Source organism: Tamandua tetradactyla, chromosome 4, assembly GCF_023851605.1.
Source record: "Tamandua tetradactyla isolate mTamTet1 chromosome 4, mTamTet1.pri, whole genome shotgun sequence".
In the NCBI taxonomy this organism is placed as follows: domain Eukaryota; kingdom Metazoa; phylum Chordata; class Mammalia; order Pilosa; family Myrmecophagidae; genus Tamandua; species Tamandua tetradactyla.
This window is the reverse complement of record NC_135330.1, coordinates 105,053,243-105,068,706: the sequence shown is the minus strand read 5'-3', so window position 1 is coordinate 105,068,706 and position 15,464 is coordinate 105,053,243. Positions and strand designations below refer to the sequence as shown.

At 42.2% G+C, this 15,464-nt stretch overlaps 1 protein-coding gene across 1 annotated transcript in view; it reads right to left on the bottom strand.

Annotated features, from left to right (window-relative positions):
* WDFY2 (WD repeat and FYVE domain containing 2) overlaps positions 1 to 15,464 on the bottom strand; it is a 204,205-nt gene that overhangs the window by 16,768 nt on the left and 171,973 nt on the right. Inside the window, exon 7 of the mRNA XM_077158122.1 lies at positions 5,904 to 6,030. Within this exon, the coding sequence (XP_077014237.1) occupies positions 5,904 to 6,030 (127 nt within the window). The remainder of the gene's footprint in view (positions 1 to 5,903; positions 6,031 to 15,464) is intronic.

Below are 15,464 nucleotides of genomic sequence, written 5' to 3'. Positions count from 1 at the left end.
TTTTTTGGAATATTGTGATATTGTTTTAATTGTTTTATTTTCTGGATATATGAGGAAGGCTTTGACTTCTTAAGCTATCTCTAACCTACAATTAAGTAGATTCTGCTCTTATAAGCTAAATTGAAACATTTAAAAATGATACCCAATTCTCACTGATTCTCCCAGAATTCAAAAACTGCTACTTTCAAAACCATTAACTTTTCCTAGCCATATAGTTATTTGTGTAGAGTCACTTAGAATCTACATTCTGTACAACCAATCCCCTACCTGGAAAGTCCTATCTGAGAATGATGGCCCTTGGAACTGATGTCTAGCCACGTGAAAGAACCAAGGCAGACCTGAGACATGGGGCCAGTGCCTACGAAGCCCCCCCACCCCACAGAAAAGCTGGCTGGGTATCTGGTTTGCAGGTCCTGGCCTTACAGAAAGTGAAGAAGGTACCAGGCTAAGAACCTGGCAAATGTTGGAAACCTTGAGGAATTCAATCCAGTTTATAAGCACCCATAGCTGAAATACGGTGGAAGGCTTTGGGGTTTGGTTACCTGGCCATGGGGTAGCAAATAGAGGCTTTCTCAAAACTCCAATCCATTTGTTGTTGAGTACTGAATGGCTCTTGGTTTGCAAAGCAGACCCAAGAAGGCCTGCATGTTGATTCACTCTCCTGCATGATGCAGATGATTAGATCAAACCTAGTCTGTGTGTGATCGGAATAATCTCTGAGGTTACTATGGTCACAGGAGAGGAGCAGGAAGGGCTGTCAGGAGAAATTGTGAGACGCAGAAATGGGTGTCTTTTCGATGGACTGTCAGGTGTCATCTAGGGCACTCTACTGGGTTATGTGATTCTATAGGGGGCTGCACCTTTCAGTATCTTTAACTGAGCTATTTTATAATTCTGTAATTTGTAAACATGCTATTATTACAAATGACTCTTGCAACTAACCCCCAACTCCTGCTCCACCCATGGAAGAAGCTAGTTTTATATCCACTTACAAATTCATTTTAGCGTTCCTGATTGCCTATCGATATATTTGATCTCTGGTTTTCCTTTGAACTGGGTATAACATCTTATTGGTTCTCTTATTAATTAACGACTAGTATAAAGTCTTTGAGTATCCACTTAAAAAAAAAGTCAGTTGTTTTCTCACTATCCTTCCTGTTTATTTCATACTGTTTAAAGTATAGAGTGCCATCATCCCGACACTGAAGGGCAAGAAGGAAAATCCATCTAGTTGTACAGACTCGTAACCCTGAGATTTGAATGACATTTCATTTGTTAAGGCATCTTGATACACATCAATGATCTTGTAAAATTCAAATAAGCCACAGAAGGAAGTGCTTAGCCACTCACAGCTGGCAGCAACATTCAGCAACAAATACATAATTTATGGGACTTCAATACTGTTAATATTTCAACATACAAAGCGGAATTCAGTGATGAATGCTGAATTCCAAGCTTTGTAATAAAGCTGCTCGGGGCCTTCTTGATTTAAAGACTCAAAATATAACCACCTTGTAGTTAAATCTGGGCAAGGGAACATTCCCAGGTTCACAGACTAAAGGTTATAAAGAATGAAAAGATGCCTCTTACTTTTGTTTCATCTGCTGTAGCATTTATAACAGAAAGCATTTCAAAACCGGTTATTATTTCATGGATGAGTGCTCTGTGTACTACACTGCAAATGATCTTACAAGTGCACAAAAACCCCACTTTTCATAACCACCAGGATTTGCCATCTACAAAGACTGCATTTAGTGACATTGCCTCAAGGCCTTTCTTACAAGTCCTGGAGACATGTCTGATCAGGACTGGCTACAGAATTTGAGGAGCCCAACGTAAAACAAAAATATGGGTCCCCTTGCTCAAAAACTATTAAGAATTTCTAGATGGTGACAGCTGAGCATTGAATCAGGCAGGGGGGTGAGGGGGGTGGGGGGTGCTTGCCAGGCTCAGGGTCCTTTGCAACAGCACAGGTCACCTGCCCAGGAGGCTGGTCCAGTGTCTGGTGCTTCTCAATGGAGAAGGGCCAGAAGCCTTTCTCTTCTTTGTTAAAACATCTTCCCACGTGTCAGTTTAGGTCTTTAGTCCCCAGAGAGAAAGAGGGGGATCTTCAATGGATGTCATCTTTCATTTCTCTGATGAAAAGTCCCAGGTTACTTGGTGAAAATCTAATCAGCTCTGTATCTGCTATTGGACAAATTACTTGCTCTCTTGTATTCAGAGTTGCCTCATAAATCTCCCAAATTTTCACAGACAAAGAAAGCTCCTGTTGTGCAATCCACACACGTGAGGTCTCCTGGATACCTGACACCCACTGGCATCGATGCCCAAGGGACCCTAGAAGGGACATGCTTGTCCAGGATCCCAGACCACCGCCTGACTGCAGCCTGACTCAGGGCCCTGTCTGAACACTGGTTTGAGCACCAGAGACCCTGGGGCCAGCTACGATCAAGCACAGCTCTGCCTCTGCGATTCCCTGAGCCCGCTGTGAGTGCACTCTCTGGGCCAACCTCCCAAGTCCTCTGAGCTGTGAGAACCTCTTCATCTTCTGAGATCTATATCAAACTCCCCCACAAAAGCTTCCCAATTTCCAGTAAAACTTACAAGTTGCCCCATCTTTCCCTTGTTTCATACTCTGAATGCAGCTCCATAAGGATTGGAATCATGTTTCCTTACCACTGTTTGTGTCCTAAGGGCCTAATCCAAAGCCTGGGATATAGATGGAGCTCAGCCAGCACCCACTGAAGGAATTACAAATGCAGGCATTTAGGTGTATGTGGCAACTTTTCCACAAGAAATGCTATTAGAGAGAAACAGCTCTCATATGCAAACGCCTGATTTCTGAACCATTACATTTTTATTAGCAAAAATCCTTTGAAGAACAACTGCCATTTATTGGGCCCTTGCTTCTGTGTTGATTATTTTTCATGTGCTATATTATTTGTGTTCTTTGACAGCCTTGGTGGGGGTGGGGCTTCTTTCCAATAGTACCCTTATTTTAGAGATAAGGATCACAGAGGTTAAGTGTCCAAACCAAAGGCCACAGAGCCACTAGCAAAAGGACTGGCTCAAACACAGCTGGCCTGTGTGCCCACCCAATGGCCACTCTATACCGCCCTTCTCTCTTAACAATACGATGAGCCTAGATTCCACGCTCTACAGAAACTCTCATTTCTAATACTGTGATCCATTATGTGCTCAGCTCAATAGCTGGAAATAGGAAAGACCTCTCTTCCTTTCTACCCTACTAGGTCTCTAGTACTGCAGTGAGAAACATACCCAAGTCTCACAGATTTGCAAGGAGAGAAAGATTTCACTCAGCCTCCCTAAAACATGGAAGCTGAAGGCAAGGACTCTACTTTTTCCATATGTAAATGGCTCAATATAAGGATCAAAAGCCCAAATCCCTTCAATGTATGTTCGTTCACTAAGATGCTTTTACCAAAAGGTTTTAAGAAAGCTTACAACAAAAGTCTTATACATGACCAGTGTAGTAAGATAGAAGCCAAGGCCTGGGGTTCTGGAGTGGGGAGGCAAATATGCAAGCCGTGAGTGCCAGGTGCTGGCTGGGATGGAGCCCATGCAGCCCCGAGTCCAGCCTTGGTGGGGTGGGGTGCGGTGGGGAACCCATTGCAGGGACAGCAACAAATCTCCACCTGTGCTTTACACCAAGTTAGCATTACATCAAATTATCAGAAAGTCTTAAAAGCCTAACTAAGCACATCAATTAAGCTACTAGAAAGAAAAATTATGTCATCAAGTTGATAGTATTATATAAGCATAAAAAATAATCTAAAAAGCCCAAATACTACCATTTCACTTGCCAAGATGGGCATGGGACAATAAAGGTTCAGGTTAATGTTTCCCTACTATCCATCAACTAGTAACTGATAACTTTAAAAGTATTTAACTAGTCCCCGGGACTGGAAACCTTTCATACCTTTCTTCGAACAGAGTAGCATGTAATTACATTCCACTTGCTACAGGGAATAAAAACACCAACATGCAGCAAATGCAGATAATACTGCATGGGGCTTTTCCCCTTGAACTTGAAAACATTTTCAGCCACCAACTTCACCTTCTCTACTGCTAAAGCTTTCTCTGCTTTGACAGCATCTCTGCACACCAAATCCAACCAGTTACATACACACAGAAGTTCTGCTGCTGAAGGCTGGAATAAAGACGTGAAGCTGCCTCTCAGTGCCACAGGTGGATACCTGTGAGCCCATGAGAGGTGGTCTCCACCTGTTATGGTCCCTGATTTGGGGCTCTCACCACCATTAGTCATGCTGGGAGATAGAAGGGAAATTAGGACATGTGGGAGGCTATGTGGCAGCCTCTGGCCTCAAGCAGAAACTCTGTGGCTCCTAAAGCAGAAAAGCACTGGGGACATCACAGAACCTGGTGGAAGCCAGGGGTCATTCAATATCCATCTCGGTATCCAGGAGCCAGCAGAGCACCAGGGTGCAGAGAAGGCTCTGAGCGGCGTCTGGTGAACTGAGCTCAGGTTGGGGAGACCTAATTCACCAGCTGGGGTCTCTGAGGATAATATCAAAATATGCTCATCCAAAAAATGATATCTGACCTTCCCCTTTCAGAGGGTTACTGTAAACTTAACCTGAATATGTGTGTGTGTTTGGAAAGCTCTTTGACAAAATATTAGCACTAATGAGATCTAAGCATCCCTGAACCCCGACCTGGCCACCTACCTCCAGGGTGGAGGAGCAGTTGCTGCTGCTGGTTCCTGTACCTTTCTTCCTTTCCTTAGGAATGCAGCTCGCATGACTTCACACCCTGGAGTTCAAATCCACTCTCACAGTGACACCAATCGAAGCTGAGGATGTTCTCCCTGCTGTGTGGTCCTGGACAACCCTTCCCAGGCGGACCCAGGATAAAGAGTCCCTTGTAAGGCTCATTCCATTGCAGAACTTGAATGAAAGCAGAGCCAAGGCCTTCTGCCATTGTAACTGCGTGGAGCCCATTCTGGCGGGCTAACCCTGCTCTCACCAGCCTGCCTGCCTGCCTACCTGAGCAAGTTCTAAGGGTTTGAGCCATCAGGATGGACAGCAAGTATGGTCTGCTCCATTTTCTAAAGGGACAGGGATGTATTTCTTGGGACCTGGAAGACCTATTTGTGTTTTATTTTTCTGGGACTGAGAGATCATATTTAAACATCATAGCCTTTTGTGCCCTTACAACTGCAGGTGTGTGTCTCCCAGGACGTTTTACAAGAGGCCAAGGACTCAACACAGCTGAGCACATTCCTTCACCCTGTGGGTGAAAGCCATGAAAACATGCAAGGGCATGTGGTCCTCATTAACCTCTGTGCAGAAGTGAAGCTGCTAATGTTAAGCTGGAGGTGTCCAATAAATATTACTGAATTTTATTCAAAACTGGCACTTGATTCCTCTGGCTTTCTCTCAGCTCCCCAAAATCTATCCTTAAGGAGGAACAGCCTGATGAGAATCAAGAAGGGGACTCAAAAATATTTGTTGAAGTATAAAATGTGCTGTTTAAGGTTATTATTTCTCCCATTTTCCTTATGCTGCCTGGAAGTGTGAAGCCATGCTTGAACTCAATCTTTGAAATTGTGTAGGCCTCTATGGCTTTATTTTAAGCTTGTTTCCCAAATTTTATTCTTATATTGACCCTTGTTCTAATTCTTACCTTTTATTTATTTGCTGCCATAAAATCTTATGGTTTTTATAAGCCCTCTCAGATCCTCTGTGGAATATAATGGGATAGAAATGAACAAACCCACTTAGGTACAAGATATAAATCAAAGTGGCTGTTATTTGCAACCTGCCATGCTCCTTCCATGCTAGGACCCTGCCACAGAGGCTGGACCACCTTCCTTTGTTCTCTTTTCTCAGAGTTCTTTATAGAAGTACCAGCAGCCTTACTTGTGTCCTTGGAGCTCGATGGCTGTTCCTTTTCTCCCGCCAATGTCCCACATGATGACAGAGTGGTCTGAGCTGCCCGAGAACAGCACTCTCTGGACGGGATCCCAACAAAGAGCAGTCACGCCACCTGAGGGGACAGACACCGCTGGCTTCAGTCACTGAGGAGCAATATTATGCACAGAATAAAAGGAAGGCAAAGGAGCTGGGATCCAGGGCAGTTCCCGGCAGACAATAAATTTTTGGTGAAAGAATAAAATGAATGAGTCTTCAAAGAGAAAAACATCGACACCAAGGAATTAAACTCCCACTCTCTAAAGCATTTTTTACAAAATTTAATGTACCATAAAATCAATTACCATAAAGACCAAAGGGAAATGAAAAAGACAATTAATTGACCTTCGAACAAAAGAAGAATGGAAAATATTGCACTGTTTGGAAATATTAACTGGATTTTCTTAACTGCTGCCTACCTCCTGACCCAACAGCAAAAGATGAGAAGCAATTCAATTTTTTTATTCTTCAACATCAGGTAAATGAGACTACAATATCATAACTTAAATTTTATTTTCTCTCTTTGGGAATTTTAACTGACAGATTCTGGGCTAACTGCTTACATCCTGAAATGTCAGTTTCCTCAACGGTAAAATGGGGTGATGGTAATACTACAACCACAATTGTTAATAACAACAGTATCGTCAACCTAGCCCTTACCTGTGAGCTGCAGCATGCAGGACACGTGTTGGTTCTAGCACTACCCTTACGCAGTGGCCATGAAACATTATGACGGGTTGTCTTCTGCGGAAGTCCCCTTATAAATAGACTCCTTGTGTACTGAGAACAGTAGTAATTCTTCCCATACAAGATGGTCAGAAAGCCTACAAATACTTAAGAATGTCAGAAATGTCTCACTTTTTACATTAATGAAAAATACTGTATTCTGCAAAGAACATAAAATAGCTTACTTGCTGGACTCTGACAGCTTTCTGAGTTAGATTACTAAAAACTTTTAGGGATGTTATAATTGTCTTAGTTTTTTTTTTAGACTTAAAAGGGAAAAAAATCCACCACCATTCTGGATGATGTTTAATTGCTTCTCCCTCTACTCACATACCATCTTGCCTGTGTGTGCGCTCCTGTGGGCGGAAGAATAAATACCACTTTCCCGTGAACACGTGGTTCAGTGCCGGCCCTGCCTCCCGCAGCTCCCTTCTCCTCTCCCTCACCCCCACCCCGACCCCGTGCCTGGTGCAGACAGGCACTCAGCAACAGCTGCTAATGAGTGAAGGAGCAGATGAATGGAAACACAAAAACCTTATTTTATTTTCTTGGTCTACAAATCTTATTTGATACTCTTTCTTATGGCAGACTTGGCCTCCCTTAAAGCCAAATATTTTCTCCCTTTGCACAACTCACTTTCTAGCCCTCATACTAAATCCCATGGTTAGAGCTTCTTCTTCCTCTTTTATTTTTTTTTTTTAAAAAAACAACGCTTCATTATTTGAGAATGCAAAATTTCAAGACACACATTTTATGCTACAACACATATTATTTATTCCCACACAGTACTTCAATGGCTAGCTTTGTCAGATACCTGCAGAAGAGTCAGCTAACTGTCCACCTGAACTCACTCCCTTTCCACATGTGTACTCTTATGCAGCAGCTATGAAACATTATGACGGGTTGTCTTCTGTGGCAGCCCCGTTATAAATGAGACTCCTTGTGTACTGAGAACAGTAGTAATTCTGGAAGGCTGCTGCCTGTAGGGACCACATTTTCCAGGGGGGTGCGTGACCTGTCCTTGGCAGCAGATTGTATGTGGAAGTGACATGCCCCCAGAATGCCTTTTCTGCTCTCTCCTTACACTTCCTCCAAATGGACTAAGACCTGAGAGCATGGGGCAGCCACACTCTGGAAGGAGCCTAGGTTCCTGAATCTCACGTGGAAAAGGGCTGTACACCAGGACACCCTTACCGGGCTATCACCTGTGCAAGTACTAACCTGCTCCTGAGGTAACTGAAATGCAGGGGATTATTTGTTAGACGGGTCAGCATTGCCTTAACTATTACAATGCAATATATATATTTTAAATGCGATGGTGCTGAGATAAACTCACATACCATATAATCATCCAAAGTGTGTAACCAGTGGTTCACAGTATCATCATGTAGTTCTGCATTCATCACCACAATCTATTTTTGAACACTTTCATTACTCCAAAAAAAAAAATACGTATAAGAATAAAAATAAAGATATAAAAAAGAACACCCAAACATCCCATACCACTTAACCCCCCTATTATTTATTTATTTTTTGTCCTTATTTTCTTACTCATCTGTCCATACACTGGATAAAGGGAGTGTCAGCCACAAAGTTTTCACAATCACATGTCACACTGTAAAAGCTATTCAGTTATGCAATGGTTATATAGTTATACAACGGAATATAGTTCAACAGTTTCAGGTTATTTCCTATTAGCTATTCTAATACACTAAAAATTAAAAAGGGATGTCTATATAATGCAATGTATTTAATGGAATATTATGATGATGCTGTTCCAAGAGGAAGGTAAGATCACCAAGAATTATGAGCTTGGATTGCTAATATCGATGCCTAATATTTAAACAGAGTTGGAGAGAACCCTGATTAGAAAAGTGTCGAATCAGCATCCAAAGCAACCCACTAACTGAATAGGCTTTTCCTCCAGAATATATCTAGAATCTGACTACTTCTCATCACCTCTGTTGCTACCATCCTTGTATGAGCCACTGTCAAAAATCTTGCCTGGAAAATTAAAAAATATGACATTTATTTTTCTGGAAAGACTATGGGGGACACAGGTACTCTCACACGTACAGTGTTGATGGGAATGCAAACTGGTAGAATGGGGATAGCCATATCTAACCAAACTATATATGCACTTGGCTCCTGACCCATGATCTCACTCCTAGAAATTTATCCTGATGATATAAGCACCCCCCCCCCCATAACACAGAAATACATATGCACAAGGCTATTTATTTCAGCGTGGTTCAAAACTGCAAAATATTGGGAATAATCAATGCTCATTTAAAAGTGAGTGAATAAATGACAGTACTTCCACACAGTAAAGAACTATGCAGCTATGACAAAGAACAAGGAAGCTTTCTATGAACAGATATGAAGTGATTTCCAGGGTACATTATGAAGAGAGAGAGGCAAAGAACAAAGGAACAAGTACATTATGTCATCTTTCACGTAAGAACAAAGAGTGAATAATAAATCCGTGAGATCGGGTGACTACAGCAGTTGGGTGGGAAGGGGGAAGGATGGGGAGTAGGAATGGCAGACAAGGGACAAAGAGTGACACTTTCCTGAGTACACTTTTTTGTTTGGTTCTGACTTTTGGAACCATGTTAATATTTTACATACTTGTAAATAATTAAAAGCCACAAGGATTTTTTTGGTGCTGGGGGGAAGGGGAGGATAGTAGCCTCCAAATGGAATACAAAACCAAATAACAATAAGAAACAAAAAACCTAGCTGCACTACAAATAAGTGATATAAACACAGCAGCACGGGGAGAGGGAGAACTGACGTAATATTGGAAAATGGTATGTTGACTGTATCCTCTATAGCTAAATATAAAATGATCTGTACACAAACAGTACTCCAGTTAGTTGGTCTACGTTAGCAAATCTGAAACTATTCTGTGTATATCCTAGGATTGAGCAACAAGTAAATACATCGAGGACAATGAGCACTGCGTTTCCCACTACTATAGACAGCAGCTACATGCGAGGAAAGAGAGAAGGTTGGAAGGATCGCTTGGATGTCACGCTGGTGCTAGAGTTGGAAGTGTCAGTATGAAACCATGGTTTCCAATGTACACATAAATAGGTTATGTCTGTCTGAATATCCGCTCTAGCTCTGTCTGCTGAGTTAGGAGCATTGCTAGAACAATGATCCCTATTAACAACTGTGCACATCTAATGTCCAGATTTTGGTTTCTAAATATTATTCTTGAATAAAAAGAAATCAGGGTTCTTGAGGTGGCTGACATCAGGGCTAGGGCAGGGACTGTGCAAGATGCTCAAACAATGATGGAGCCTTCTCAAAAGAACACAGAAACCAGCATGCAAGGGTGTCCAAGGGCCAAATCTAGGACGGTTTGAGCAAAAAAAATAATAGTAATAGACCCGCATCCATAAAAATCAGTAAGAACCTATGAGCCCATGCTAATATACCAATTACATAAATAAATAAATGGAGAAATGAAAGCCTTCCCTTAGAGAAGAATTCCAACCACCAAATGTAGAAGGGATAAAAATAACAGAAAAGTCATTACTTGGAAAACATCACAGTTGTAATTGTTTCTGATAAGAATCATCAATGGATGCTAAAACTATTGGGAGGGAATATGAGTAGAAATAAGATATTTACATACTTTCAAAGTATGTCCCTATAAAAACTAACTACCTACGAAGGTTAGAGACATGCCAGATAGCACCTTAACCAAATGGTCCAAGTTACCACCAGTTACCACCAGGATAACACCCTCCAGATGAAAGGGAACGGGGATGTGATAACCAAAAGCAAGGTGTAACCCTGGGTTGGATTTTGAGCCAGACAAAAGGCTTTAGCGGAACAATTAGAGAACGAGGAATAGGGTCTGTAGATTAGATAAGAGGATTATATCAATGTTGATATCCTGATTTTGGTATTTATACCGTAGTTTTGAAAGATGCTAACATTTGAAGAATCCGGGTGAAGATTATACAGTTCACTCTATAATTTTTGCAATGTTTTCTAAGAGTAAAATTATTTCAAATTAAAATGGAAAAAAAAAAACTGCCTAAGACAATTATAATATCTTCCTATATGATTTCCCTGTTTTCAGTCCTGCTCCTGTTAGCTGGTTCCTATTCAGCAGCCAATGTGATCACTGACACCACAAAGCATTGGGGATATCATGTCCCCCCACAAAAGGCATGTTTCTGTGGGTCCAGGCTCTGACAGCCTCTGCCCTCACTGCGGGGCTTTGCCTCCTTCCCAGGCCCCACCTCACTCATTCTGCTCTAGCTACACTGGCCTTCTTGCATTCCCTGACCAGGCCAGGCTCATTCCCACTTTGGGGGTCTCTGCACTGTTAGCTCTGCCTGTAGTTCTCATTCCCCAGATCACCACTGGCTCATTCTCTCACTTCATCCCTTTCCCTGCTCAAATGTAGTAGGTCACCTCCTTAGAGAGACCTCCTGTGACCATCCTCATCACTCTCCTCCTTACTCTGCTTTATTTTTCTCCAGGGCACAAGAATATTATTACTTATTTGTTGTCTAACACCCCTGTTCTAGTTTGCTAGCTGCCAGAATGCAATAAACCAGAAACGAATGGCTTTTAAAACGGGAATTTAATAAGTTGCTAGTTTACAGTTCTAAGGCTGAGAAAATGTCCCAATTACAAGTCTATAGAAATGTCCAAAGGCATCCAGGCAAAGAGACCTTGATTCAAGAAGGCCGATGAAGGTCAGGGTTTCTCTCTCAGCTGAGAAGGCATATGGTAAACACAGTCAGAGTTTCTCTCATCTGGAAGGGCACACGGTGAACACAGCGTCACCCACTAGCTTCTCTCTTGGCTTCCTGTTTCATGAAGCTCCCTGGGAGGCATTTTCCTTCTTCATCTCCAAAGGTCGCTGGCTCGTGGACTCTCTGCTTCATGGTGCTGCAGCATTCTCTGCTCTCTCCAAATCTCTTTCATTCTCCAAAATGCTTCCTCTTTTATAGGACTCAGAAACTATTCAAGATCCACCCAAATGGGTGGAGACATGTCGTCACCTAATCCAGTCTAACAACTACTCCTGATTAAATCACATCTCCAGGGAAATGATCTGATTACAGTTTCAAACATACAGTATTGAATAGGGATTATTCTGCCTTTATGAAATGGGATTTAGATTAAAACATGGCTTTTCTAGGGGACATACATCTTTTCAAACCAGCACAACCCCAATAGAACACAAGTTCAATGAGGGTCAGGGCTTTGGCTTGTTTCCCATAGTATCCTGAGCACCAAGAACTGTGCCTGGCTTACAGGAGGCACTCAACAAGCATGAACAAACATGCCCGAATGAATGAGAGAGAGTAAAACGGATGCCCCTTGCCTTGTTCTTATCGTGAGATCAGTCCTACGACAGCTCTTTTCCCAGGCTTATGGCCTGCAACTCTTCTACCACTCACACCTTTTAAGGACAGGGAATGCTCACCTCAAGGAGAAGCTCTGAAATGGTCTTGAGTGACTTAGTGTCTAAGGGTCAGATACGAGAAAGGTGATATATGTATGATTTCCCATATTTAACATGTAGAACTTGGGTACCTCTGGTTCTTTAAAGCATTATGTCAGATTTAAAAATGGTGAGCACTGCTGGACAGAATTAGTTGTCTTAATTGGAGGGCTTGTTCATCCTGCCAGGATACAAATGAAAATACTTAAATGGTGATAGGCACCTTTACATTCCCCCCACCAGGACAGACCCCATCCACAAACACTGTCCATGAGAAGCAGCCCCTCTGGTCTTCTCTGCTGGCAGCCATGGGATGCAGGCATGTGATCGGGCCAGTGCATGGGCTCTGGAGCCAGGAGCTAAGCTCACATCCCTTGTGAGGCATGTGACTTGGGCAAGTTGTTTAACTTCTTTGTGCCTCACATATAAAATGGAGATGGTAACAGAATTAAATGGGTTACCACACATGAGCACGTGGAGCAGTGTCTGGCACAAGGAAAGCACGCGATAAATGTTAGCTGTGATTACACTGCATGGGATCTCTACACATCTCTCCAACAGTGTCCTTTGCCAAGTCAGCCTTCAATTAGGCATGCTGTCCCAGCCATCATGAAATGAATTAGGTTTTAGAAATAAAACTGATCTCTAGCTTTCCCACAGCAAATCAGGCTATAAGGGGTTAGACTGTAAAGGGGAATTCCTAGTAACAAAGAGAGTTGGGAAGAAAACAACCAGGTAAATAAATAGAGAGTGAGGGTATATTCATCAGACCTCCCAAGACTCAGAGTGTTACACCTATTCAAGTAAGAGTGGAGGAGATGGAAGGAGAAACTCCAATAGGATGGGATGAGGGAGAGAAGCAAGCCCCATCCCAGCTCTGTAAACGTTCTAACAATGAAGTCTATTAAAGGCTGAAGGTTGGTTTACAAATGGTAAACTATAACATTCAATTCAAATCAATTCAACAAGCCCTTTCAGCATCTCCCACGTGGAAGGGACTGTGCTAGGCTGTGTGGATAGAGTGAAATAAAACTCAGACCCTATGCCATCACAAACGTACAACAATCAGATGATGGGATTATTTGGAGAGTAAGAAGACAATGCACGTTGTTTGGTCATGGGACATAAGGCTACGCCCTCTGCCTGGAGGGCCCATCCTACCTTGTATCACCCAAGTGACTTTGTCTCTCTTCAAGGTGCAGCTCGGGCATCACCTCCTCCAGAAAGCCTTGCCCAACATGCCCATACTAGGCAGGTGCCCCTTCTTGGCATGTCTATCATTACACTCACCCCAGTATACTGAATTTTGTTGGTTTAGAAATCTGTTCCTGTGGTAGGCTTTGGGTTCTGCATCTTTGTACTTTCAGCAGGAGCACAGATCGGTGAAAAGGAGAGTGCTGACCCAAACAGCCTCTTCCTGTCTTAGCAGGCAGGGCTTTCCTGGTGAACAGGAGTCCTCTCTTCCCCGCACTTGTGGCAGCAGGGAAGGACATCCAGTGAGCCTGCATTCTGAACCATGCAGACACACATGCTTCCCACCCTGGTCCCACGCTGAGGGTGTCCTCTCGTCTTCAGTTACTAGGCCATTCCATGAAAGATGGGGGCTATACCAGCCGTGGTTTTCCAATGTCCAGGATATTTTAAACGACAAAAATTATTTCTCCCATTTCATTTCCAATCTGTCCATTTTCTACTCCCCCACAATGTTGCATTTTATGTTTCTCCATGTCTTTGACCTCCACAATGTTCTCCAGAGCAATTTAAAACATAAATGAATTAATTAATAAAAAGACTTTTATAATTATAACGTTTATCTACATTATAATAAAAATGTGTAAGTTATAGAAAATAAGAAAAAAATCAATAATCCAAATCAGTGGAAACATGTAAAAGTTTTAGCCCTCTGATAGCTTCTTCTTAGACTCAGTTTGCTTATTTTCTTGACATTTATGCATATATAATTTTGTCATTTTTTTCACTTTACAGCACAACAAATACATTTTCACCTCACTAGATAATCTCATAAACGTATTTTTAATGGCTGCATAATATCCCATCACATTGCTTAACTCTCAATTTTTTTGTGAGATTGTTATCAATTTTTAACCATTATAAATTTTGCTAAGGTAAATACTTCTATGCAAAAAACTATGCTCATATTTCAGATTTGCTTAGAAAAGATTCCCCAAAGTGAAAGTGAATCAGAACACAGATATTTTTAGGAATTTATAATACATGGCATCAAAATGATTACTGGGCTATTTTTTGGAGAATTTTAGTACATACCTTGCAAAGGCTTAGGACCATGTGGGGTATTACAAAATCAGAGTTGGAAACATCTGGTTTTGTCATTAGCAGGGTATGACTTGTTAACTCACCACGAGTGAGCATGCACCACAGCCATGGAAAGTTAAGAGGTATGGGCTAATACGTGGTAAAAGGAAAACAACTTAAATAAGCCCTCAGAGTGCTTAGTCTCTTGAACAAAATATCTGACTTTTTGGTTACTGTGTCTTACCCCACTTGAAGTGATGAAATTTTTATAAAGTGAAATGTGCTCATCTCTATAACCTTCTTCCTGTGATCCATAAATGTGTGTCCAGTTTTCTACTTGCCGTCTCCCTAGGATGTCTCTCGGACATGCTCAACTAAATGCTCTGGAATATCCTCTCCCAAACCTGCTCTACCTCCAGAATTCCTGATTTCAGTGAATGACATCACCTTCCACCCAAATGTTCAAGACCAAACACTCCAACCCCAGCAACAGCCAGGCACTGCTGACTCCTTTCTCCTAAATAATCCTGAATCTCACCTCTCCCCAGGCCCTGTCTCTCCTAGTCCTAACAGGCATACTCTTTTCCAGAGTCTCCAGCAACAGCCTCCCAAATGGTCTTCCACATCCATTCTTGTTCCATTTAACCCACCACTTGCAGCTGCCACAGTTCTTTGTTGAAATAAAAATCATGTCACTACCCTGCTTAAACTTCTCCACTAGCTTCCCATGGCTTCAGAACAATGCCTGAAGTTCTTAACATTGCCTGTAAGTCTCCCTATCTTACTAGCCACCTGAGCTGTGTGCATTTGCTCACGTTGTCCACTCTGGGCTTCATATCTGTTGTCCTTTAACCTGAACTGTTCCCATGACCTGGGTAACTCTTTCTCCTTAAGGTGAAAATTCAACACCACTTCCTTGGGAAGCAACCCTTTACCTATCTAGCTGAGAAGGGGCCCTTTCGTTATCTGCTTCCAAAGCAACCTCGGATCTGCACATGGCATCTGTAATATTTTGATTAATTATTGATATT